Genomic DNA, 24,659 nt, shown 5'->3' with positions numbered 1-24,659 from the left:
CCTTCACAGCAAATGTCCTTGAAAAAGTCCTGTGCTCCCCATCAATGTGTCATCTACTCCCACTTGCATTCTCAATTTTAATTTCGGTTTTTATTAATTATGTATGCACGGAGTTGAAAGTGTCAGGAAGTACTATAAGGATTATTACCAAAAACCCAGCTGTCTCCTTGTTTGCCTTCCTCCACCCCTCATGACCCCTGCTCCCCAAAATCGATAGTTGTTTATTTTGATTATTGACAGTTCTTTTAAAAAAATGCTTATACTGCAAGTTCTTGGTTTTTCAGTTTTTAGGGATTATTTGCAGAGAAAGATTTGGCTCATTTCCCCACATACTCTTTTATCTTCCCCCATGGAGCTATTTCCAGTTTGGGTTATGTCAATTTATGTTTATGTTGTGATTTTATTATTATTCCCACTTGTACCTTCGGTAACCCCGTTATACACACACACACACAAACATACAGAAGGTGCCAAAAACATGTATACATATTTTAAGAAAGGAGAAAGCTATATTAAAATTACGCTGATGGTAACCACTTTGAGCACCTCTTATAATTGCAGAAGTCAAACATGACTTGTATTCATCTTTTGTTATCAGTATATATTGAGTATTACAATTTTAATACAGTTTTTTCCTGTCTTAAAATGTGTATACATTTCTTTGGCACCCTCTGTACGTATGTATGTATGTATGTATGTATTTTTTTTTTTTTAATTTAAGATCCTTGAATTCTTGGAGAACATCTGTGGTAAATCATACCCAGCCTGTGACAAAATCTTCATGGGAGTTCTCTAGTTTTTTCAGTTTTTATCTCCCATATCTCCCAATTATGAGCAATGCTTTTTTCTCATAATTATTTTATGATGAAATTTTAAACAATAGAACAGAGTTCTCATACACCCCATGTCACCCAGATTCCCCAGGGTTAACATCCTGCACAGCGATTGCACAATTATCAAAACTAAGAAGTTAACACTGATGCACTACTTACCTAAACTACAGATTTTATTCAGTTTTCACTGGTTTTTTCACTAATGTCCTTTTTCTGTCCATGTTGCATTTAGTTCCTGTGTCTGCTTAGAATCTTCCAATCTATGGCATTTCCTCAGTCCTCTTTTATCTTTTGTGACCTTGACACTTTTGAAGAATACTGGTCAGTAATTCTGGGTTTGCCTGGTGTGTTCTCATAATTTGTTTGAGGTTATGCAGCTTTGGCAAGAATAACACAGAAGCAATGTACCCTTCTCAGGAAATCCATCTTATCACCAGTGGTAATGTTGATCATTTGGTCAAGATGGTGTCTGCCAGGTTCATCCACGGTAAAGCTGCTATTTTTCTCTTTCCAATTAATAAATTTCTTGAAGGAAGATACTTTGATACTATGCAAATATCTGTTTCTCCTCAAACTTTCACTCACTAATTTAGCATCCATTGGTAGAACTTACCCATAGCAATCACTTACTGTGGTGTTCCAGTGGTGATTTTTGATTTCTTTCATTCCTTTCACAATTTTTCCATCGGAATTCTTCTATAAATAGGAGCTATCTCCTCTCTCATTGAATTAGTAAATATTCACACGTCCATGAATGAATAGTTTTATTCTATGGGTTATAATCCAATATCATTATTTTGCTCAAATTGTTCCAACTTTGGTCACCAGGAACTCTTTTGGGGTGGCTGCTATGCCCCTTTGAGAACTTCAAAATAGTCCATTTTATATTTTATGTCTCAATGCTGAAATCAACCACTGGTCTATAGAGCTTTGACTTCTTTTACTGGAGAATGGTATTTAGAAAGCAAAATGTGGGTGCTTAGGTGTGCTCATTGCTACTGGGGTGTCATTGGTTCTCGGCTTTCTCAGCAGACAGCCAGAGTATGTATGCATGTATGTATGCATGTATGTATGTATGTATGTATAGTAACCAATGCAAGCACACATTTATTTCTGTATCTACCTATTTGTATATCTCTCTATATTTTTTTAAAGTGAGTTTATACTGATACTTCTTATTCCAATCAAAAATTAATTTTGGAAGGATTGATATATATTTCTACATGTTCAGGTGTTGCTTTATAAGCCATGCACTTTATTTAAATTTCTCCTAATATGTTGTTATAGTTTTTGTTAATATCATGAATGAGATTTCCCATCTATCCCTGCTTCCCACCCCACATTTCCAACTGTTATTTCTAGAATAAAGCAGTTAAACGTAAGAAAAACAAGATAAACAAAAATCAGTCTCCTCAAAATTGGAATCTTTGTTTTTTCAAATATATAAGCATAAGTTGTTAATAGATAGTTTTATAGCTTCATCACAATTTATACTGATTATTTCATTTGACTGGTTGTATTTGCAGCATCTAGCGGTTTTTGCTGTTTCTCACTAAACATATTGCTAATTGTGCCAGTGTTAAATCATCCTTGCATTAGCAGAATAAACTACTTGGTTGTAATATATTGTTCTTCTGGGAAATAGCTGAAAATGACTAATTTCTTTTGGTATTTTAACATCTGTATTCAGAAGTAGCATCGATCTATGATTGTATGAGGGGGAGGGAAGGCATACTCTCTCCAATTTTGAAAGTTATTTAGCTTCAAGACATTGATTGGAGCATTTCCATTTTTCTATTGACTTCAGTGGATTAAAATCAACTCCAAGTAGAACATAGCTATAAAACCATCTAAATGTGATACCTGTTTTATCCAATAGGTGTTTTATGACCCTTCAAAAGTTTCTTATAGGGCTTTGTTAGTTCTGTACTGCTTCTTGAAACAATTTTAGCTCTTTTACATTCTTCAAAGCAGTCACCCATTTGCTGTCACTTTTCAAATTTATTTACATCCTCATTATTTGGTGTTCAGTCTCCTTTTCAATACTTACTCTTGTATGTTTTTGCTCTTACTTTGCCCCTTGATTAAGCAGTCACAGAGTTTATTTCAGTGGTGTTTTCAGTGAATCAGTATTTGTTTTTTCTTCTATTCTCTTTGTTTTTGTGTGTGTGTTTCATTCAGTTGGTCTTTATCTCCTACTTTGTTCCTATTAGTCTATGAAAGTTTAAAAAATTTTTTAAGATGAATGATTAGTGCATGTGTCTTAAGTCTTCTGTGGGTTTTAAGGCAAGTACTTTGTTCTTCTAAATATAATTAATTATGGCATAAATGTTTTACTACTTTGTGTGCAATTTACTTGACTTGTTCTAATTTATTTCATCTAGGAATTTGTTATTTTTAAACAGGAAACATTTTGGCCATCTTTCATTTTCTTCCAAATTTTATCAGGTTGTAGATAAATAATGACTTATGAAATCATTATTTTTTAAAATGTATGAAGGTTTTCTCTGTGACCAAGTATGCAATCAAATTTATAAAGTTTCTGAGAAATTGAAGAAAACAGTATAAATTATCCACTTATAGGACACAAAGTTGTGTGTCTCTTAAATCAAACTTGTTGGTATTAATTTGGTCATCTGTCCTTGCTGATTTTCTGTATAACTAAACCTTTCAAATTCTGAAAGATCTTTTATGTAATTTGTTTAAAGTAATCTTTGTATTTATAGGTGCTTTTGTTTTATATATTTAGGTACCACAGTGTTTCCTAATTAACCACTTATATCTTGTATCCCTTTTGTAAACCAAATATTCTATCATTACATATTGTTCTTCTTAGCTCTTTGATACTTTTGATCTTAAATTCTACTTTGATACGAACTTTTCTTTCACGGTTTTTCCCAGTAACTCTTCCATTCCTGTTTTTTTTTTAACCTTTCTTCCTTTTTTGTTTTAGGCTTATTTCTTCTAAACGTTGTGCAGTTAGATTTCTTTGCTGCTTTTCTAATAGAGAATTCAGCCTATTCATTGATTCAACTATAAGTTATATACATTCCATTTTGATTACTGTACATTTTTCATTAATTTCTTCTTTCATACTTTTCCTTATTTTTCTTCTCTTGATTCAAGTTCCTATGTATCTTCTTTGTTTTCTCATTTCGCCTCTGCTTTTCAATTCTTATAGTGGTTACTTTCTGTGTTTTAACAATCCTAAGTAACATTACATTTTCTTTTTACATCAAAATATCAGAATTAACTCTCCCCTTGCAGAATGCTTTGTTTTTCTACTGATCCCCCAGGCATCAAAGTTGAAACTTTGTAGGACACCTATATTTTACTTCTTAACTCCTGAGTTCAGCTGGTACTTAATTATTTTCAATTCCAGACTATTACAAAATTTTTCATTACAATGGTTCTTCTATTTCAAGAACCCTATGTGACACCTAACATCACAAAATTTTAATCAGACTGTTATCATACTGTAAAATTTAACTGTACTGCAAAATTTATTTTTTTATTAGTTTAAGGTATACAAAACAATGCTTTGGTTAGACAAAGTGATAACCTCCCTCCCCCAATCTACTACCCCTCTGACATTGTACATAGCTGTTAAAATTCCACTGACTCTATTCCCTATGCTGTACTCCACATCCCATGACTATGTATATATGTATTAAATTATAGTTGACATTCATTATTATTCAGCTTCAACTTCAGGTGTTCAGTGCAGTGGTCAGGCATCTACACCATCCATGAAGTGGTCTCCCTAATAAGACAAGTGTCCATCAGATACCCTACAAAATCTTTACAACATTATTGATTATATTCCCCAAACTGTCTTTCGTATCTCCGTGGCACTCTTGTGGTTACCAATCTGCAAAATTTATTATTTTCGTCTGTTTATCTCCCGATCTAGAAATTTCTCTACTGATCAGTTTTCATTGATTGAGATGCTTTCTTGATGTCACCCTTGAGTAGGATACATGAGGTATATAAAATCTTGCACATCTACAAATACTGTCGTGTTGCCTCGATATGTGGGGGGCTAGACACTGAATTCTTCTGTCTTTTTAGTCTGTAGATGGCATTCCACTGTCTTCTAGTTTCCAATGCTGAAGTTGACAAGTCTGATGTTGGATTTCTTTGATTTTCTTTGTAGATAACTTACCGTGTTTCCCTGAAAATAAGACCTAGCCAGACAATTAGCACTAATGTGTCTTTTGGAGCAAAAATTAATATAAGACCCCTTCTTATTTTACTATAAGACTGGGTATAATATAATATAATAAATATAATATAATATAAAATACCAGGTATAATATAATATCAGGTCTTATATTAATTTTTGCTCCAAAAGACACATTAGAGCTGATGGTCTGGCTAGGTCTTATTTTCGGGGAAACATGATAGTGTGTTGGCAAGTTCAGGTTTTTTATTTATCTTTGGAATTCAAAACTTTTACTAAAATACAATTGGGGGTGGGTGGGTGTGCTTTCTCTTCATCCTTTTGGGAATCAAGTAAGTACTCTCAAGCAGCAAATCAGAGAAAATTCCCTCTGTTAACTGTTTCATTACTACCTCCCCACCCATCTCTGTTCTACATTTTCCTTTGAAACACGCATCTTAGGTCATTTGCATCTGTCCTCTGAGCCTATCTTTTCCTTTATGAAATCCATGGTAGTACTACTCTGGACTGTGAGATATTTCTTCCACATGTTGGGTCACTGATGTGAATCTCTGTTTATGTAGTGGATTTTTAAATTCAAGAAATTTCAAATTCTAGAAAGTCTTGTTCGATTCTCTACTTGGATATTCTTGAATAGCTCTTATGACTTATGTGATAGAGTTCTCATCGGGTGCTTCCAACAGCTCGACTTCAGCTGTCAGCTACCTGTACCAGGTATCCACCTGGGTCTGTCTTCCTCTTGTGGCTCTGTGCCAGTTCTTTTTTTTTTCACTGTGTGCTCATGGTTTGCTGTTCTGTAGTCACGTCAAATTGTTGGGTCTTGGTGGCAGGCACAGCAATTTCTGCTCTTTGAGTCAACACTGGGCAAACGGGCAAACTTCAGCTGTCAAAGCACAAGGAGGGTCTTTCTCTGTGCCTCTGGGTCTCCCAACTGTAAGAAAATCTTCCCCAACCTCAAAAACCAGGACCAACTCAGAGTGCAGCTCCCCCTCCTGGTCCTCTAGGATTCTAGAGTATGTGCCTTAGCCTTTCTGCAAAGGGATTCACACATCTCTTCTGGCGGAACCCTCCCCAGGAACCACAGCTTCCTAGTCCTTCCACTAGGCTATCCCACCCCTTGCACCCAGTGCAGAGTTAAACACCGTCCACCCCAGAATGAGGGCAGCCAGTTTTCTCAAACGCATCCTCCAGGTACTGCCAGCTTGCCCATCAATAATGGAGTATTCAAGTTTCCATACTTTTCTCCTGTCCCATTCTTCTGAATCTCATAAGTTTAGATCATTTGAGTGGAGGCCCTTTCCAATTAACAGCAATATTGGATCTAATACATCAACTTAAAAGAAACTATTTTCTTTCAAAGAACAATTCGACATGTATCCAAAACTATATGGTCTTTTTTTTTCTCTTTGATCTATTATTCCATTACTAAATACTTTGCCTCAGGAAATAATTTTTAATCAAAAAATGTTATATAAAGACTTCCATTATTTATAAAGTAAAAAAACTACAAACAACCTAACTGTCCATCAGGGAGAGAATGGCTAAGTGAATGAGGGATCCCCACTGATGAAATAGGCATTAATGGCTTGGAAAATCATATAATAACATAGAAATATGCTTAAAGTCATCTGTGAAGTGGATAAAGGGCACACATTTCATAGGTATCAGTTGAATATAACTATGGATATGTCATATGCAAAAAAATTATCAGGCAGACAAAGGAAATAGTATACCAAAATGCTAATAGTGGTTATGTACAGGTTGTTTATGGGTATTTTTTCTCCCCGTTCTTCTTCCTGCTTCTCAAATTAATAGAATGGTAATAGAATGGCGTTTAAAATACTTTTTGTAAAATACTCTTTGTAAACCATATACACAGCTGAGTAAAGGTCTAAGAATTGATAAAGTAATTGTGTCATGTAAATGGCTTCTTCAGAAGGAGCTGATAATGCTTATTGACAGTTTTCCGAGACTTTAAACTCTCTCAGCAAATGTTTTGTGAGTAAACTCCATCTCGGCCCTCACTGGATCAATCATTTACTAAGATAAATCTCCTGTGAAGCTGTTTAACAGAATCTCTCACTGGCCTCACAGAGGATACGATGATAAATAAAACAAGGTTTGACCTTGGGCAACAAGAAATCCCAGGTCTATGGAACACAACCCAGCAAGTCCTCATCACACTGCAGAGCAGAAACACCAAACAGCACCTGTGGCTTAGAACCAGGTGACAGATGTGGAATTACATAAAAGCTTGAAAACCAGCAGCTGAAATGAAATTTGCACATACGAAATTGGCACCTACTCAGACAGCTTTTCTGCCAAAACTCCTTCACAGAGCAGATCTGCGTGAGTCAACTTCACTTGGAACCCCACCCTATGCCCCCACTTCTCTGCCACACTCCAGGGGCATCCCCAACAGTACCCAGTGTGTGACGCTTCCCCCATACAGGAAGTCAAATCTGAGTAAACACATTTTCTTTTAAATATAGTAATTTCTCTGCTGCCAGTGATACCTAATTATTTAAATTATGTATAATGTTTCCAATAAGTTTACGACAGCTTTGCACAGCAGTGTCTATACAAATGCTTTCCTACGACCATCTGCACCACTTGTATCACTTCATTTTTCTGTGAATTGTCTGCAAATGGGCTTTATGTACACGGAGAAGCAGCACTGGTTTCCTTTCCCCAGGCAACAGCATCCCAGATCCTTCAGTGGACTGGGGAGAGGAAAGCTTGACAACGCCAAGAGTCTTCAAACTTACTTCTTCCAGGCTTTTGCTGGAGGCCCTGGTTTTACAATTTTACCATCCTGCCAAATGAACTGATCCTACTAATTCCATATCTGGGAATCGATCCTAAGGAAATATTTCTGAATTAAAGGAAGGAAAGATTAACAACATGAAGATGTTCCTGAGAGCCTTATCTGTAAACTGATTCCATCTAAATGCCCAGCTTAGAGGAATGCTTAATCTGTGGTTGATCAGCTTGATGGAAAAATCCGTCAGTCATTAAATGTCAATGAAGATTAGGTAATGGTATGAAAAGTGCTTAAATTTTGCTTTAAAGTGGTCGTTCTCAACAAAGGATGATTTTGCCACCCAGGGGACATTTGACAATGTCTAGAGATAGTTTTGGCTGTTATACAAGGGGAGAGGGTGCTACTGGCATCTAGTAGATCTAAGGCAGGGATGCTGCTAAACACCCTACGTTGCATTGGACATCATCACAAAGGATGATATGGCCCCAAATGTCAAGGGTGTCAAAGTTTTAAAAAAAAAAAAAAAAAACTTAAAAAAAAAAGTATACATGTATACATGAATTTGTATTATTATCATTATTACACTTCCATAAAGAATTCATTGGCCTAGGAAAGGAAGAAAGCAAACAAATGAAATACTAGCTTTATCTACTCATCTCTTTCCCTAAATAATAATACTATACTTTCCACACAATCTGGGCTGTGTGTGTGTGTGTGTGTGTGTGTGTGCGCATGCGTGCGTGCGGTTTTTTTTAACCATTTATACAAAATAATATATTGTGGCTTAAGTCTTTTAATGGATTTCTTAAAGACCTCAGATAGTCTTACTAATGATAGATTGACAAATGCATAATTCATTCTAAAAGAGGAGAAATTTAAGACTTGGGCATTCTCAACAGGACCCGTTGGCTGACTCAGTTGCCTGGTAAAGGGAAGAATTTATGTAAACTTTCATGACTGAGCATTTCTATCATTGTAAGAATCACGAAAGGTTATTTTTTTTGATCCATAATTTAAGGTTCAAGTGAAAACTATAATATTCACATAAACACTACATTTATTTTGACAGCCTAAAGCATTAACATTTAAAAATTTGTTTCAATATGGAGAACTTTCCATTTTCCATCCCCTTATCCTTTTAAGACAGAATTTCATCATCATGAACTTATTTTTTACCAACAAAAAGTGATGCCTTTGGCTGTCACTGAGGTTCTAGGACCCCCACCTAATGTGCCTTTTAAGTCTCTGTTTCCTGTTTTTACTGCTTTCTGACTTATTTTTGCATCCATCTCAATGCTTCTAAAATGCTTTGGAGTGTAAAACTATCAAGGTTGCAAAAGCTGAATGTAAGGGAAATAGCTCTGCAGATAAGCCTAATCTCTCCTCTGAGTCAAGTTCATGAATTTTTACTGCATGGACTATGGCTGTTAAACGGCTTCCCATCCCTGTAATCCTCCTTCCCCATTTGGTAGGACTCAGCTATATTCTGGAAATTCCCTAAAAAGCAACTTCCAAACCACTGTTGAGTTCTTACAGCCTAAAGAACCGTACAGGCTGTGACTTTTCTACCCAGAGAACAACCAGATGTGCATCCAGGAGCACTGACCAAGCCCACGTTAGCCTGCTGGGGTCCAGAACCACAGTTTTTCTAGGTTATTCCAAGAGAACTGGAGTGACCATAAAACCCCCCTAGCCCATGCTGGGTTTTGTGGTAGGGGGATGGGAAGATCTTGGGAGATCTTATTGGCCACATATGAGGCCTTGCAAAAACACATGCCAAGTGGGTTTCATCCTCTGTGAGAGGCCATCAAGGAGATTCTAAAGCTCCAGAATCACAGTAAGTATCCACATCTTCTCCCACCAGCAAACCCCAGACCGGAACTACTCACAGCTTAGTGCTACGTCCTCAGCCATCTTATCCTCTTCCATGGTTCAAGGAGGCCAAGTCCTTTCTGCCAAGTCTACCCTAACTGGTTAAAGGATGGACTGAAAATATCTTCAAGGACTTGTCAAACCAAAAGGACCGAGAAGGCAGGCTCCTCAAGCAGCATAGAGAACCACAAGAGGAGTGGCACTCACTATGGAAAGTTGCGGTCCATGAATTTCTTTCCCAGGAACAGGCCATGACAAGGCCTTGTTGGATGCTCTCAGACCTTTTCAGGGATTACCAAAGATCAACAGGCAGAGAAAGGCACCCGGTAGGATGAACTTATCTAGAAGAGCATCGTCTTGCCAGGCTTTTGCTAAAATGAAACTATGATGAACTTCCAAAGAGCTTCACGTTTTGCAACTCCGTAGCCTACTCGTAGAATCGTACCACATTCTTTAAGGATGGATGCTGGGAGCAAAACCCTAGGACCTCTGGGGAAATCTGTAGCTGAAAAGAATTCTTCTGTAATGATGTGGCGTGTTTGGCTAGATAATTCTCAATGGGTTTAAGTCCGTACGTCAACTGTACTCATTGGCCATTTACACCCCCACCAGCAGATGTACTGCAGGGAACCCCAACACGTTTCTCCACTCACCAGGACTGGCCGCATCTCACAGAACACCAGGAGGGAAGCCAGCTCAATGTCTTCACTGTACCCGTTCTTCAGAGGAACAGATCTAAATCCTGCAGCAGGATGGAAAAACAATGCAAAGGCAATGATTTACTCAGAAGAAAGTAAAACCCACAGAACATTACACATTGAATTTAGAGTGGCTGCATCTGTGGTTCAATTCCTTAAATACTCCTAAGGCCGAAAGACTCAAAAGAGTAATGAATCCTCACATTCATTTCCTTTACAGAGTGTAGGACGGGGAGTGTCTTTAAAGATTTCCAATGGGAGGAAATCTTCCTGTGCCTCCACTGTTCAGAGAAGTATTGATCCTCCTCCTCTGACAGCCTTCCCAATTTACAATTAGGTCCTATGTCTGGCAGTCATTTAAATGTTTATTTAGAGGAGGGTTGAGGTAGAGCTGAATTCCCTGGCCACTACCATCCATTAAATAATGTTTATACATCTCAAAGGTTGGTTGGTTGGCTTGTTTTAATTTACTATAAAAGAATCCAGAATAAAAGTGAAAGTCTCCCACCCACTCATAATGCCTTATTCCAGAAGGAACCATTGTTAACAGTATCTTCCCAAGATAATCTGTGCATGTGTTTGAGTTTCCTTTAAAATCACAAAGGAAAGTGCCCTGACCTAAGCCATTCTGAATCTTACATTTAACATTGTGTCTTGGGGATTCACTATATGGCCCTAGATTGACTTGAAAGCTTTATATATATATTATTTATTAGGGATTTTTTCCTGCTTCTCGAGGTAGGCCTGTATAACTATAATATTTCCTCTTATAACTGCTTTTGCTGCATCCCATAAATTTTGTAAGGTTGTGTTTTCATCTACATTTGTCTCGAGGTAGTTTTTGATTTCCTTTTTTATTTCTTCTTTGATTCATTGGTTGTTTAGAAGCATGTTGTTAATCTCCATGTATCTGTGATTTTTCCAGTTTGCTTCCTGTAGTTGATTTCTAGTTTCATGCCATTTTGGTCAGAAAATATGCTTGATATAATTTAAGTCTTCTTTAACTTATTGAGGCTTGTTTTGTGGCCTAGTATGTGATCTATCTTGGAAAATGTTCCGTGTGCATTTGAGAAAAATATGTAATCTACAGTTTTTGTATGAAATATTCTATAAATGTCTATCAACTCAAACTGGTCTAATTTGACAGTTAAGGCCATTATTTCTTCATTAATTTTCTGTCTCAATGATCCATCTGTTGAGATAAGTGGAGTATTAAAGTATCCAATTATTATGGTATTACTGTTAATTTCTGCCTGTATGTTCATTACCATTTGCTTTATATACCTGGGTACTTCTATGTTGGGTGTGTAGATATTTACAATTGTTATATTCTCTTCTATTCTCTTCTTGGATTGACCCCTTTAAAATTATGTCATTCTTTGTCTCTTTTTACATTCTTTGTTTTGAAGTCTGTTTTGTTGGATACGAGTGTTGCTACCCCAGGGTTCTTTTCATTTCTATTTGCATGGAATATATTTTTCCATCCTCTCAGTTTGTGTGGGTGTGTTTTGATTTAAAGTGAGTCTCTTGTAAGCAGCATATAGATGGGTCATTTTTTAAAAAATTCATTCTTTTACCGTATGTCTTTTGATTAGAGCATTTAGTCCATTTACATTTAGAGTAATTATTGATAGGTATGTGCTTATTGACATTTTATTCATCGTTTTTTCATTGTTTTGTTTTTCTTCACTGTTCCTCCTTTTCTTGATCTCTTTCCTTTTGATTTGATCGTTTTCATTAGTGTTTAGACTGGATTACTTTCTCTTCATTTTTTGGTGTATTTTTGTTAAGTTTTTGGTTTATGGTTACCATGTATATCCTTCCATATCTATAGCAGTATGTTTTAATCTGATAAGCATTTCAGTTCAGTTATATGCTGAAAGCACTACATTTTTACTCCCCACCACTCTTTGTTTTTGACACCATGTTTTTTATCTTTTTGTTTTGTGTATCCCGATTGTTTATTGTAGTTATAGTTAATTTTGTTACTATTGTCCTTGAACATTCATATTGTTTTTTAAGTGGTTGATTCACTATGGTGATTGTATATTTGCTTTACCAGTGAAAATTTTTCCTTTCCTAAATTTCTTATTTCTGGTTATGGCCTTTTCTGCATAAAGACCCTTTCACATTTCTTGTAAGGCCGGTTTAGTGGTTGTGAACTCCTTCAGTTTTCACTTGTCTGGAAACTCTTTATCTCTCCTTCAATTCTGAATGATAACCTTGCTGGACATAGTATTCTAGGTTGTGGATTCCTTTCTTTCAGTACTTTAAATATCTCCTCCACTCACTTCTGGCCTGCAAAGTTAGTTGCTTCTGAGAAATCAGATGATAACCTTATGGGTTTCCCTTGTATATGACTTAATATTTCATTCTTGCTGTCTTTAAGGTTGTCTTTTTTACCCTTAACTTTTGCCATTTTAATTTACAATATATCTTGGTGTGGGTCTCTTTGGGTTCATCTTGTTTAGAACTCTCTGTACTTCCTGGACCTGGATGTCTGTTTCCATCCCCAGATTAGGAAAGTTTTTCTTTCCTAATTTCCTAATCAGACATTATTTCTTCAAATATTCTTTCTGTCCCTTTCTCTCTCATTTAATTAATCATTATAAGGATCTCTCTGGGATCCTTATAATGTGAATGTTAGGAGGTTTGACGTTATCCCAGAAATCTCTAACATCATCAAAAAATTTTATATTTTCATTTTGCTGTTCTGATTGGGTGATTTCCACTACTCCTTCTTCCAGGTAGCTAATCCATTCTTCTGTATTAACCAATCTGATGTGGATTGCTTCTAATGTATTGTTCATTTCAATTACTGTATTTTTCTTCTCTGATTGGTTCTTTATTACATTTTCTATCTCTTTGTTGAAGTGCTCTCGGAGTTCCTCTCTTGTATTCTCAAGTTTATTGACCATTTCTTTGAATTCTTTATCAGGCAAATTACTTATCTCTGTTTCACTAGGGTTTTTCGCTGGAGTTTTTTTCTTGTTCATTCATTTGGGACATATTCTTCTGTCTCCCATTTTGCTTGACTTTCTGTGTTTGTGCCTATAAGTTGGATAGAATAGTTATCCCTCCAAATCTTGAAACAGTGGTCTCTGTGTAGGCTACATGTTGAATAGTTTTGGCGGGCCAGTTGTAGCCAGGGCAGGCACGTATGGTACCTGGTATGTCTCTTGGCCTGAAGGTATGGATTACAGGTGAGGCAGCCTGGTGTGTACACGCTTCCTTGCTCTTCTAATCAAGGTGGGGCTAAGGGAGCTGCTAGTTGCGTTCTTGGTGTGCCCTGTTTCTTTAACTGTCTGTGATCAGAGCAGACTCTGGGTGAGGCTGCTCTGCATGCTTGTATCTGGCTTGTATCCGGGCTATCTCAGGGTGGGGCAGTCCTGTGTGCATGCACAGTTGCACTTTGCTAGTTCTCCCTCCCTTGTGAGCACACAGCAGCACCCCACTCACTCCGCAATGGGCATCCCTGTATGTGGGCATTGCAAACTTTTGCTAGCTCCACACTTTCTTGGGGTGAGGCAGCCCCCATGGGCAGCAGTGCCCCTCTATCGCCACACTTTCTCTGAAAGAGGCAGTCCTGCATGAGGGTACCACAGAGTTTGGCTGGCTCCACACTCTCTCTAGGAGGGGCAGCCCCACATGAGCACCCGGTAGCACCCCACTATCGCCACACTTTCTCTGGACGGTGTAGCCCTACTGGCCGGTACTACAGCGTTTTGTTAGCTCTGCAGGCAAGAGAGCCCATTGTGTGCGCAGCCCACGTGGATGTACCCACTGGGTCATTCTCCAGGTAGAGGGGCTCCTTGTAGGCACACTATGGTGCCCTCCGGGGACCCAGCTCCAGGAGGGGTGGCTGGAGCCTGCAGGTCAGCCAGAGAACCGGGATGGAGCTCTGGCCTGCTATCCATGTTCAGGGGAAACGTAAACAGTGGAGATCACCAGTTCTTCCGGTCCTGGGTTGTTCCCTCAGCTCCTAGGGAGCTCTCGTGGTTCCCCTCCTTCTCTATGAGGTCTCTCTCTCTCTTGCTTATTGTGCAAAAGCTGTTCAATTGACTCACAGTTGTCTCAGGAAAAACTGCTCTGTATACAGGTGTATATTTGATGTGTTCTTGGAAGGAGGCCAGCTCATCGTCTACCTCTGCTTCCACCTTGGACCCGCCTCTCTGAATTGAAAGCTTTTATGTACATTGTGGCTACTGATTCTCCAGGAAAAGCGATGCACAGACACTATTTCCTCTGTGCCTTCCATCATTCAGGTTTGGGCTTGTTTCATGATGATTCTTACTTCTCTTAGAAAACTTCTTATACTATCAGTTGATTTATAACCTTTAAATAATATCTTTTGAATCAATCACTTTCCACTGCGAACGAGGAGGAAATCAGCATGCCCTCTCTCCCTTTTCTTCCCCTATTTTGAGTAAACCCTATTGCTTCTACTAGACGTGGTGTGTAAGGTGTGTGTTCAATTTTGTAACCATAATTTTCCCACAAAGGGATGCTTAGTTGTATTTTTCTGACATTTATACAGCAAAGCTAAAAGAATATTATAAGAAACACTTGCACACTCACTACCTAGATCTCACCCTTAACCTCTACTACCCATGTTTTATCACATTTCTCCACCCCCCAATCTATTGTGTATGTGTGTGTATGTATTTCAAAGATGAAGGTATCTGTACATGTCACCCTGAATATGTCAGCCTTTATCTCATTAACTAGAGCTCAAGAGTTGTTTACAGTGTTCTTTTTCTGATAAAAAAATTTACACACAGTGAAATGCACAAAATTTTTAAAACATGTTCCAATGCTCACCTTTTTCATTTTCTTCAGTATGAGCTCGTGGAACATATAATCCCTGAACTGTGCATGTTTGAATGCATCTGCCTGTTACTTTTATGCTTGAGTGACAGTGTGAGTGGGTATAAAATGCTCACACTCTTTTACCTGGAGGATTTGGGGGGACATTGCTCTCCTTGAATACTATTGTAGAGAAGTTTTCTGACCTATTTACCCCTTACAGGTGACGAGAATGTTGGTTATCGGTTTGCTGGTTGTTGTTTTTTTGCCTGGCTACCCACAGAATTCTTGCTGTCTGGCCTAGTGCTTCTCTAAGTTTAAAGCAGATGTGAATCACCTGCGAATTTTACTAAAATGCAGATTCTGACTCAGGAGACCTGAGGTGGGGCCTGGGATTCTGCATCTCTAATGAGCTGCTCTGTGGACAGTGGGGAGTTAGTCCGTCTAGGTGTTAGTCTAGGTGTTGACTGACCATTAGAACGTACCGGAATGCTGAGCACGCATGGTGTCCAGAGAGGCTGCCCGGCAGCCCATAACCTCTACTAACATGGTTCCACGCAAAGTGGCATTGTTGCACTCAGCACATGCCCCCGAATTTGGAGCGGTGGGCTCTGTGCCCTCTACTGAATGTCCCCGTCTCCATGGACCTCCTCTCACTACCCACGTCTCGTGGTTATGAGCAGCCCCTTCATGTTGGCGTCAGGACTGAAAGCTATTTGCCTCGTTCCTCCGAAATAGAGTCTGATTCTGTTTTCACTCTTGTTGATGTTAGTTGTGTCACAGAGGAAAGGGAACTAGAGAGCTCTTTGGAAGTAAGATCAGTATTTTGGCTTAGGAGGTGCCTCCAGGGTAGCCTGGACAGTAGGGAGAACCTGGGGTTTGAAGTCAGACATTCCTGGGTTTGGATCCAGCTCTGGTCTTACAGGTTGTGACCTTGAGCAAGTTAATCAACATCTCTAGGCCCCCCCAATGTGCTCATAGTTAAAAGTGGAGATGCTAAAACCCCTTTCACAGGGTTGCTGTGAGGATTAAAAGAAAGAGTTTAAGGCACCTAACTAACACAATAAATGATGTTTTTCTTCCTTCCCGAGCTCCAGCTGGCTTAAAAGCTTAAGTGCGTCCCTAATGACAAAGGGCAGTTTATTTTTGAGTTTGGAAGGCCCCCATTGCCTTAGGCTCAAAGGATTATTCATTTTATTTCACTGCCTCCATGAATATGAATGTGCCAGGCAGTGTTAGAAGCTGGAACAGAGAAAGAGAGAGAGACAGAGAGAGAGAGACAGAGAGAGAGAGTCCTTACTATCTCACAGTTGGGGGAAGGGTCAGTTTTCATCATCCTTGAGATTTTGTTCTTTGTTAAATCTCCAAGCTAAGTCATAGCATTTTCTAGATGAATTGACACAATTGGGTGGCCAGTAAAGAGAGTTCATGAACTCCGACCTCTCTCCAAGGCACTGGGAGGGGCTGCAGTGCTCAGGTCCCTTATCCTTTAAGAGGACGTGGGTAACGAGGGGCAACAGCAGAGCCGCCCACCTGTGCAAGGTGAGAACAGTGGACGTGGGTTAGGAATGGGGGGGCACCCTATTCCTAACTATAAAACTAAATCTGTCTTAAGCCTTAATTTATTTGGCTAATGTAAAAGAGGCACGTTACAAAGTTAACAACTGCAGCTAAATTGCTGGGTTTAACATAGTTTAGTGTGGGGAAGTGAACCAAGAGGGGTTGCCAAATATCTTCGCCTTACAAATGAGTACCCGCTGTTATTATTTATTTAATTAGGAAGCTCAATATTTCTAAAACGCTAGAGAAAAAAAAATCAGGCTGTTTAAACATTTCTCAGGTTCTTAATCTACTCATTTGCTTAGGAATTTGTTTCCCTGATGATAAGAGGGGCAGCCACGGTCTCACTCAGTTTTCTCCACGTGCCATCCCAGGGCCATCTGAGGCGCTGTCTAAACATGCACATTCCTAGGTCCCACCCTGCACAGGGTGAATCCACACCTCGGGATGGGCTCGGCAACCTGTATTTTCCAGACTCCCCAGCATGCCTAATGAGGCAAGTGCCTCGTGGTGGAAATGATCACATTTATGACACTAATACGAAAGGTAGAAGTTTAGGGAATGACTGATATGTTCCACGTTGAGGGGAAGGAAAAAAACACACCACAAAACAGGATCCAAGGTTTCAAAACAACATCAAGAGAAAAAACTATCTTTGTACATAAATCACTAAAATGAGAGTGAACTTTTTCACTTGAAAAAAATAATGCTTAGGAAACAGGAACAATAACCTCATGAGGAATCTAGAAGGATCTTATGTCTCAAACAAGGGAGGAAACAAATGGAATCTGACGAGTGAGGGCCTGGTTGTCAAACATTCTACGTAAAATCCAGCAGGAAAGTAAATTAGAGAAACTGTATACAAGATAAGCATAATCACATTTACAAAGTAGCACCTTGGATAAATGGCCCCAAATCGCCTCTCCTGGGGGAGTGAGTCTATCTGCCTTGTTGGGTGGGACTCCATCTCCTGATAATTAAGAGTTGGTCACAGGACCCAGCTTGGCGTGGTCCCAGGCAAACACAAAATGACCCTTCTCAAAGCATTAAGGGTTTTTGTGTTTTGTTAGGCATGGAAGAAAATCAACAACTGGAAGAAGAAAATCATCTCAATTTTACAGAAGGAAGGGGAAGTTCTGAAAGCTTCAGTAACTTGCCCAGGATGACCCGGGGAGGTGGACCTACGATTAGAACTCACAGCAGTTGCTAAGGGCCTTTTCCTTCCCAGCCAGAGAGAGGGTGGGAGAGCCAACCAGATGTACGTAAACCCCGAGCCCTGGCTGAGGCTAGGCAAACAGCTTCTCACCTTTCCAGATGAAATCAAACCACAGGGCCAGGTGGAAAATCAACTAATAATCCAATTCTGCAGGCAGACACCTGACTTGAAGGGCCCAGCACCCCATCTCATCACCTTCCCCTGTGCGTGCTAAATGATGGGCTGCACACATGCCAGCTCGTGGGAACTACCGCAAGCGCAGCTGTTCAAGCCCCCTAGCCAGTTTTGCAGGCATTTCCTAAAACACCAGGAAAATGCTCTTTCATTCTTTTTGAAGCCAGCAGCACAGAGCAAAGAACAACGCTAGCCTAAATGGAACATCTTCCTTAAAATGCCTCTTACCTGATTTGATGCCTTTAATGGGGTAGGTAGCATGAGCCAGAAAGTTGGGGTCGCTGAACATATCTTCCTCGTATACCACAAAGCGCAGAAATGCGAGGTTCGGGTCATAAATTTCAAATGTCACCTTCTCCTGCGTTGGAGCCCAAACAGGGCTGAGGCCATTGTCATCTGGAAGGTGATCAAAGCTTATTAGAGGTCCCATTCGTCCTGCCCCCCCACCCCCCAAAAAACCATCTCCACGTTCATTGGCTTTAAATCTCCTTAGCAACTGGGTAAACATGCATCTATGCCAAGATCTAAGAAAATCCGAATAATCTTTTTTCCAGTAGCAATCCTGGGAAAGCTATTGTAACAGGCCCGGCCCTCAGTAAGGACGGGGAGGAGACCACCTCCCCTTTCTACAGCTCCCATCTCCACTACCTGGGAGGTGGAAGGGACAGGTGGCAAACGACCCAGCTGGAACAGGTGGGTTTGGAAGAGGTGAGATGGGAGAGGAGTGGATTCGGCTCTCTGAAGAGGCAGAACCAGCGTGGGTTCTGTAGTTGTCAACGGAAAATCAGCTTCCTAGAGCAAGGCAAGTAGTCAACCTGCCACCCTCCATAAATGCCAGTTTCACTGGTCAACATGTGAGTTGTTCACTATGCTACCTTTCCCCAGGGGCAGTGATCCCGGGTCTCACCAGGCCCACAGCCCCTTCCTGGCTTCAAACAGAAGAACAAGCATTTCTCTTAGCCTCCCTGCCCTCTGTGGGAAAAGATCACCCAGGTCAGGCTGCAGCCTTTGGGTCAGGGAGCCACATCCTCTCTGTGTCTCTGCTTCTTAGTCTGGGACTCAGTTGGCGGAAGCAGATGGGGGCTGTTGCACAGAGAGGATCCCCCCTAGTGTCACAGTGCAGAGAGCAACAGCCTTGTCTGGCATGAGGTACAGGCAGAGAAACGCAGCACCGGGTACAAGTCCAACTATTTAATCACATGGCCCTTTGTTTCCCCTCCCTGAGCTGAACGCAGGAGCAAGAGGGATGAAGGAAAAGACCTGGGCAACCAAAGCACATTACAAAATCCCCAGTGAATAGCATCCCCACCGTGTGACTCTACTCACTGGAAGTTTAAGGGAAGAAAGGACCCAGGCAACTTACTCACAACTGTCGTCTTAAACTTGTTGTTGTCATATTCGGCTCCACAGATTTCCACCTCCACAAAGGGACATGCAATACTTCGTCCAGGCTTGGGGAGGTGGCGAGCCCCGAGAACCTAGGACACCAAAGGTAAGGACTGAATTCTCCCAGATCTGTCCTAACAAGTTCTCACTGGTAGAGTAACAAGTGCTGAATGGATGGGCTAGCACGGAGCTCAGTTTGGGCTCTGGAGTCAGACTGCATGAGTTCAAAGCCAGCCTCAGATCCTCCACTGGAGAAGTCCTAACAACCTTCTGAGGTGGACACCACCACTGTTGCCTTCTCGTGGATGAGGAAATGGGAATGGAGAGTTGGGGTGGATTCCCACAGCTGTTAAGATGAGCCAGGATCAGAGGCCCCATGCCATCAGACTCAACAGGTGGTCCTCACCTGAGCACAGAAACATCCACCCAGGGGGCACCCTCAAAGACAGAGCATTTAGTCACTGGCTTTCCCAGCTCCCAAAGGATGGGGAGAGTACATGACAGTCTTCTTGTAATTGATCTTCTTTCAAAGACCTTTGGTTACAAAAGTTTCATTGTTTTTCTTCTTTAATCTTAGGAGAAATGTAATTTATCCCTCTACTTTGCATAGTTTCCAAAAGAGGTAGAAAACAAACATTCTTACAGAGACAACACATTTTCTGAAAGTTGAATGAATTTTTAAAAGCTTCCACCCTTAACTCTGGCCACTGGGGAGGAAAACGCTCCCTTCCATGAAGACGCAATGGCCATTTCCCACATGCTTTCTTTCCTTCTGTTTCTAGCCAGAAAATGTCCTCATGGGGACCCAGGAGATAACCTGCTGGACCCCACAAGGGATGGATTCATACCTTAGCCCAGCAGATGACACGGGTAAGGTGACCGAGATGAATTTGGGGACTATCTCCCGCCCCTTTCCCTCTAAAATGACCCTGGAGTACACTGTATTTAAGATGCTCAGACCATGTCCCACAACAGGTGTGACTAGGCACAGGGCTGGGCCCTCCCAGTGCCACAGCCCTGACTCCCTGGGAGAAGGAGGCGGGGGGTGGCCTTACCTTGACAGTCAAGGTTATGAGGATCTTTCTCTGGCACTCAGGTGGCATGGGGTCATACTTCTCGTTCCTCATGCTCTCGGGCTGTAGGACGTAGCCTGTCCGCCCATTGAGTGAGAACAAGGCGTGATTCATCTGCATGTATTTATCTGGGAAGGAAAGGGCACCGCTGCTGTAAGTGAGGCAGGAAAAGGCTCACCTCCTGGGCCAGGCGGTGCTGGGTCAGAAGTGATTGACACATTTTTCCAAAAATAATTTGAGTCAGTTGTTAAGCTAGATATCTAACTCAAAGAAAATGAGTTTTTAAAGAAATCCACTGGAAACCCGTATTATTGGAAGAAAATATGGGCTTTGGAAAAAAGTCTCAGACCAGGGAACACCTTTCCAAGTATGTATGACACAAAATCTAGAACCATTAAAAAAAAAATTATTAGAATCTATTACTCAAAGCTAAAAATTTCTACATAGAAACATTTTCCCGTAAGTTCAGACATGCTGTGGAAAGAAAAATCATTTTAACTCAAATGACTTTAGATGTATATATTTATCTAAGAGATCTGATAAATGCGTGCTATAAATACCTACAGCCCATTAGAAAAACTGGGTCAGAAGCATCAACAGACGTTTGTGGAAAAGAAAAGGCAAACACTTCCTTAATACATGAGCAATGGGGTCGTGTGATTTATAAGAGCGATACCAATAAGGGGTGCTCTAACGACAATGTACCATCAGTTTTCACCTATCACATGGGCCAAGATTGACAAAACTAAGTTGGGGACGTTATGCTGAAAGGGTGTATGTAAACGCTTTATCCATTTGAATTTCCACCCACAAACTGTCTGGAGGCCCGTGGCCAAGTGTCTCAGCTCAGGCACCCCTGGGTCCAAATGTTCACTGGTTGTTGTCGGGGCCAAGCTGATCGAAATGCCAGTGCTGTCTGACCCACCCTGCCCTCCTGAGAATTCTGTCCCATAGATGCACTCCCACATCTGTGAAACGACGCTCACAAAAGGTTATTACAGAAGGCAGTGCAGCTGTGATAGCAAGTGATGGGGAATAACTCCAATGTGCCTTAGCAACGGTTGCATAAAGGGTGGTTCCATTCAGTGGAATCCTCTGCAGACATAAAAACAATAGAAAGGACACTACTGATGAACAGATCCCCCAAAGAGGCTTGAATTAACAATAGTGCAAACCACCGTGACTTACGCTACCATTTGTGTAAAAGAGTTTTGCATGTTGGTTTCTCCCAGCATGTGAATATGTCTGGAAGAGAGTCTGAGAGTGAAGGCTTCAAAGAGAGACGAGACAGGACAAGAGGAAAGCGTGCTGAGGAAAGCCACTGAACACCTGGATCCAGTTGTGCCTGAAGCTGGCTCAACTCCTAGCCTTTTTTATTACACGAGATAATACATTTCCTTTCTCTCTTAAACCAGACTAACTCAGTGTCTGTCTCTTGCCATCACAGGGCCGGCCGTCAGGCGTCCCCCTCAAGCCCCTTCATCACTCCATTCAACTGATGGGCCTCTCACTAGTGTGTTGGTTGAACCGTTCCTAAGACAAATCAAACATTCCGGGACGCTATGTCCCACTGGTGGCCCCAGCAGACAGTGCCTGGAACAGCACCGTCACCATCTTGGATTTGCTGGCCACCATCAGTCCCCCTTTACCTGCAGTCTGGAAATTGAGCGCCACCATTTGGGAGCCACAGAGCCAGAGGCGGAAGGGATCGTAGTTGGAGGAGTCTACCCTCTGTCCCTTTGGGTAAACGCGGGTCAGGCCCTTTTGATTGTACTTCAGAAGCTCGATGGGTTTCTGTCTGACGACGCTGTCAGCCTTTGTCTCCACAAAAGAGCGGATTTCTCGGAAGTCGGGGTTTTCTGCACACACAGAGAAGGAGTCACCATTTATTCTGCGTCTCACGCACAGTCTCAAGGCAGAGGCTGGATGAGCGGGTTGTACCATGAAGCCAGGAATGTCTGTCCCTGACAAGACAGGCACATGGTTCTAATGATGATGTCATACCTGGGGCTGCTGCAGGCTCCCGCCCTTTGCGAATCCCAGATAGTAAAAGGGAGCCCAGTCTTCCCACAGCCTTTGTGTCTGGATTGCTGTCGTTTTCTTTTTTGTTTAAAACTATCAACAGCCTTCCACAAGAAAACACAAAAGTGGTACAACTGTAGAAGAAGGGAGGGTGGGGGCATGGCCTCAGGGATCAGCAGGTAGGAGGAGATCTTAGGAGTGAAGGACCAGACGGTACATCTGGCTTCCTCATCACAGATGTTGGAAACACAGATGAGTGAGCCAAGCTCTTGGTGGAGGCAGAATCAATGGCCCGCAGGAAGGGACGTGAGAGGGGAGAGGGAGAATGAGTGGGAGGAGAGGGTTGGGAACGTGCAAACAGTTCTTTGCTTGGGTGAAGCTTTGCTTCTTCACATCGGGCTGTGGTGGGACAGCCCCCAAACCTGCAGAGCCTGGCACCTCTCCCTGCACGTGGAGGTGCCCAGGGACCATTAACTCTGGGGTTTAGTACTGTTTCGCTGGCCTTGTCCTGGAATCACAGATTCGTGAGATCAAAGATAGGAGTTGCTCAAAAGGCTCAAAGAAAGGGGGAAGAAAATGTGAACAGGATCATTATTAGATCAAAGAACTGTATACTTCAGAGAATTTGGTAGAAGATTATGTTTTAATCCTTCTGTTTGAATCATGGCCCTCAAAGATAACTGGGTCCTGATCCCTGGAACCTGTCAATATGTAGTTTTGTATGGCAAAAGAGACTTTTCAGATGTGCTTAAATTAAGGAGCTTACAATGGGGAGATTATCCAGACCCTAAATGTAACCACAGGGTCCTTATAATAGGGAGGTAGAGAGAGATTTGACCACATAGAAGAGAAGGCCATTTGACCACAGAGGCAGAGATTGGAGTGACGCAGCCACCAGAGCAAGGAACAGATTCTCCCCTACAGCCCCTGGAGGGAGTGGCTAAAATCTGTCAATACCCTGATTTCAGCCTTCTGGCCTCCAGGACTATGAGAGAACAAATATGTTGATTTCAGCCACCAAGTTTGTAGTAACTTGTAACAGAGCAATAGGAAACTAATTCACCCTATGCGAGGCTTTTCCTGAAGATACCACAGAGGCTGTTTCGTCAGCACTGTGGCCCTAGGATAAACTCAAGGGCAGGTTCCGCCTAGAGCAGTTAAGAAGGAGTAGAGACCACACTCACTGTGCCCTGTGACACAAAAGGAAACCAGAGTTTTCACCGTGTCAGGAGACAGAGTCATGGGAGACAGTACCTAAATTGTCCTTGGTCTTGCTGGTTGGTTTGCAGTAGACGACCAGGTCCGAGAGCTCGATGGCGATTGACTGGTTCTTCTCCCAGTACCTCATGTTGTTCTCCTGTTTGGGGCCAACCATCTTTAGTTTCAGCGCTCAAGCCAGCACCTGAGAAATCCCATCCTCCTAGCTCACCTGGCAGGACTTTTCCATCCCTCTGAGTCCCTTCCTCTCCTCTTGGCCCTCCCTCCCGCCTGCTCAGATCTTTAATATACCAGGGGGTGCCAAAAAAATGTATACATATGACTTGGATTCATCTTTGGTTATCGGTACATAGTATTACAATTTTGACACAGTTTTTTCCTCTCTTAAAATGTGTATACATTTTTTGGGGCACCCTCTGTCGTTGGATGTTTTCCTTTTCCCTACCTCTCTTCTCTTTCCTTCTCTTCCTGCCGAAATTCTTGACCAAGTAGTTTCCACCCAGGATTGGTGTCTGTCCAGTACCCCACTCTCCTTAACCCTCAGCTCTAGGCTTCCTGCCCTATCCCTTCCCCTAAAACGACACTCTTGTAGTTCATCCCATTGTAGTTCTCCAACCCCATGACCTCATGTCCTCCTGGGCTCTGTGGACCAAAGCGTCCCTGTCATCATAACTTGCTGTGTCCTGCATCCCTCGTCTCTGCAATGTACACAGCCTCCTCCTACCTCTGACTTCCCCCATCACGGCTACATCCCAGGTTCCCCTGGGCCCAGGCTACATGCCAGGGACTTGGGAACCATTTCCGCTTGGAGGAGCCGCTGTCAAATCCATTTCCATCAGTCTACCGAACAATGT

The 24,659-nt window shown here is 41.4% G+C and overlaps 1 protein-coding gene and 1 long non-coding RNA gene across 3 annotated transcripts in view; one reads left to right on the top strand and one right to left on the bottom strand.

Moving 5' to 3' along the window:
* PLCG2 (phospholipase C gamma 2) overlaps window positions 1-24,659 on the bottom strand; it is a 147,411-nt gene that overhangs the window by 10,475 nt on the left and 112,277 nt on the right. For both annotated transcript variants that reach the window (XM_033128135.1, XM_033128134.1), the window contains exons 26-31: window positions 23,842-23,944; window positions 22,215-22,424; window positions 20,548-20,693; window positions 19,470-19,584; window positions 18,335-18,502; window positions 10,306-10,394 (exon numbers count right to left, since the gene is read on the bottom strand). In XM_033128135.1, coding sequence (XP_032984026.1) covers window positions 10,306-10,394; window positions 18,335-18,502; window positions 19,470-19,584; window positions 20,548-20,693; window positions 22,215-22,424; window positions 23,842-23,944 — 831 coding nt within the window. The remainder of the gene's footprint in view (window positions 1-10,305; window positions 10,395-18,334; window positions 18,503-19,469; window positions 19,585-20,547; window positions 20,694-22,214; window positions 22,425-23,841; window positions 23,945-24,659) is intronic.
* Window positions 19,443-22,140, top strand: LOC117034807 (uncharacterized). Its single transcript, XR_004425140.1, has 3 exons — window positions 19,443-19,598; window positions 20,275-20,362; window positions 22,013-22,140. It is a non-coding gene; the product is annotated as an uncharacterized LOC117034807 (long non-coding RNA).

Source organism: Rhinolophus ferrumequinum, chromosome 15 (genome assembly GCF_004115265.2).
Source record: "Rhinolophus ferrumequinum isolate MPI-CBG mRhiFer1 chromosome 15, mRhiFer1_v1.p, whole genome shotgun sequence".
NCBI lineage: Eukaryota > Metazoa > Chordata > Mammalia > Chiroptera > Rhinolophidae > Rhinolophus > Rhinolophus ferrumequinum.
This window is presented reverse-complemented; position numbering and strand designations above follow the sequence as displayed.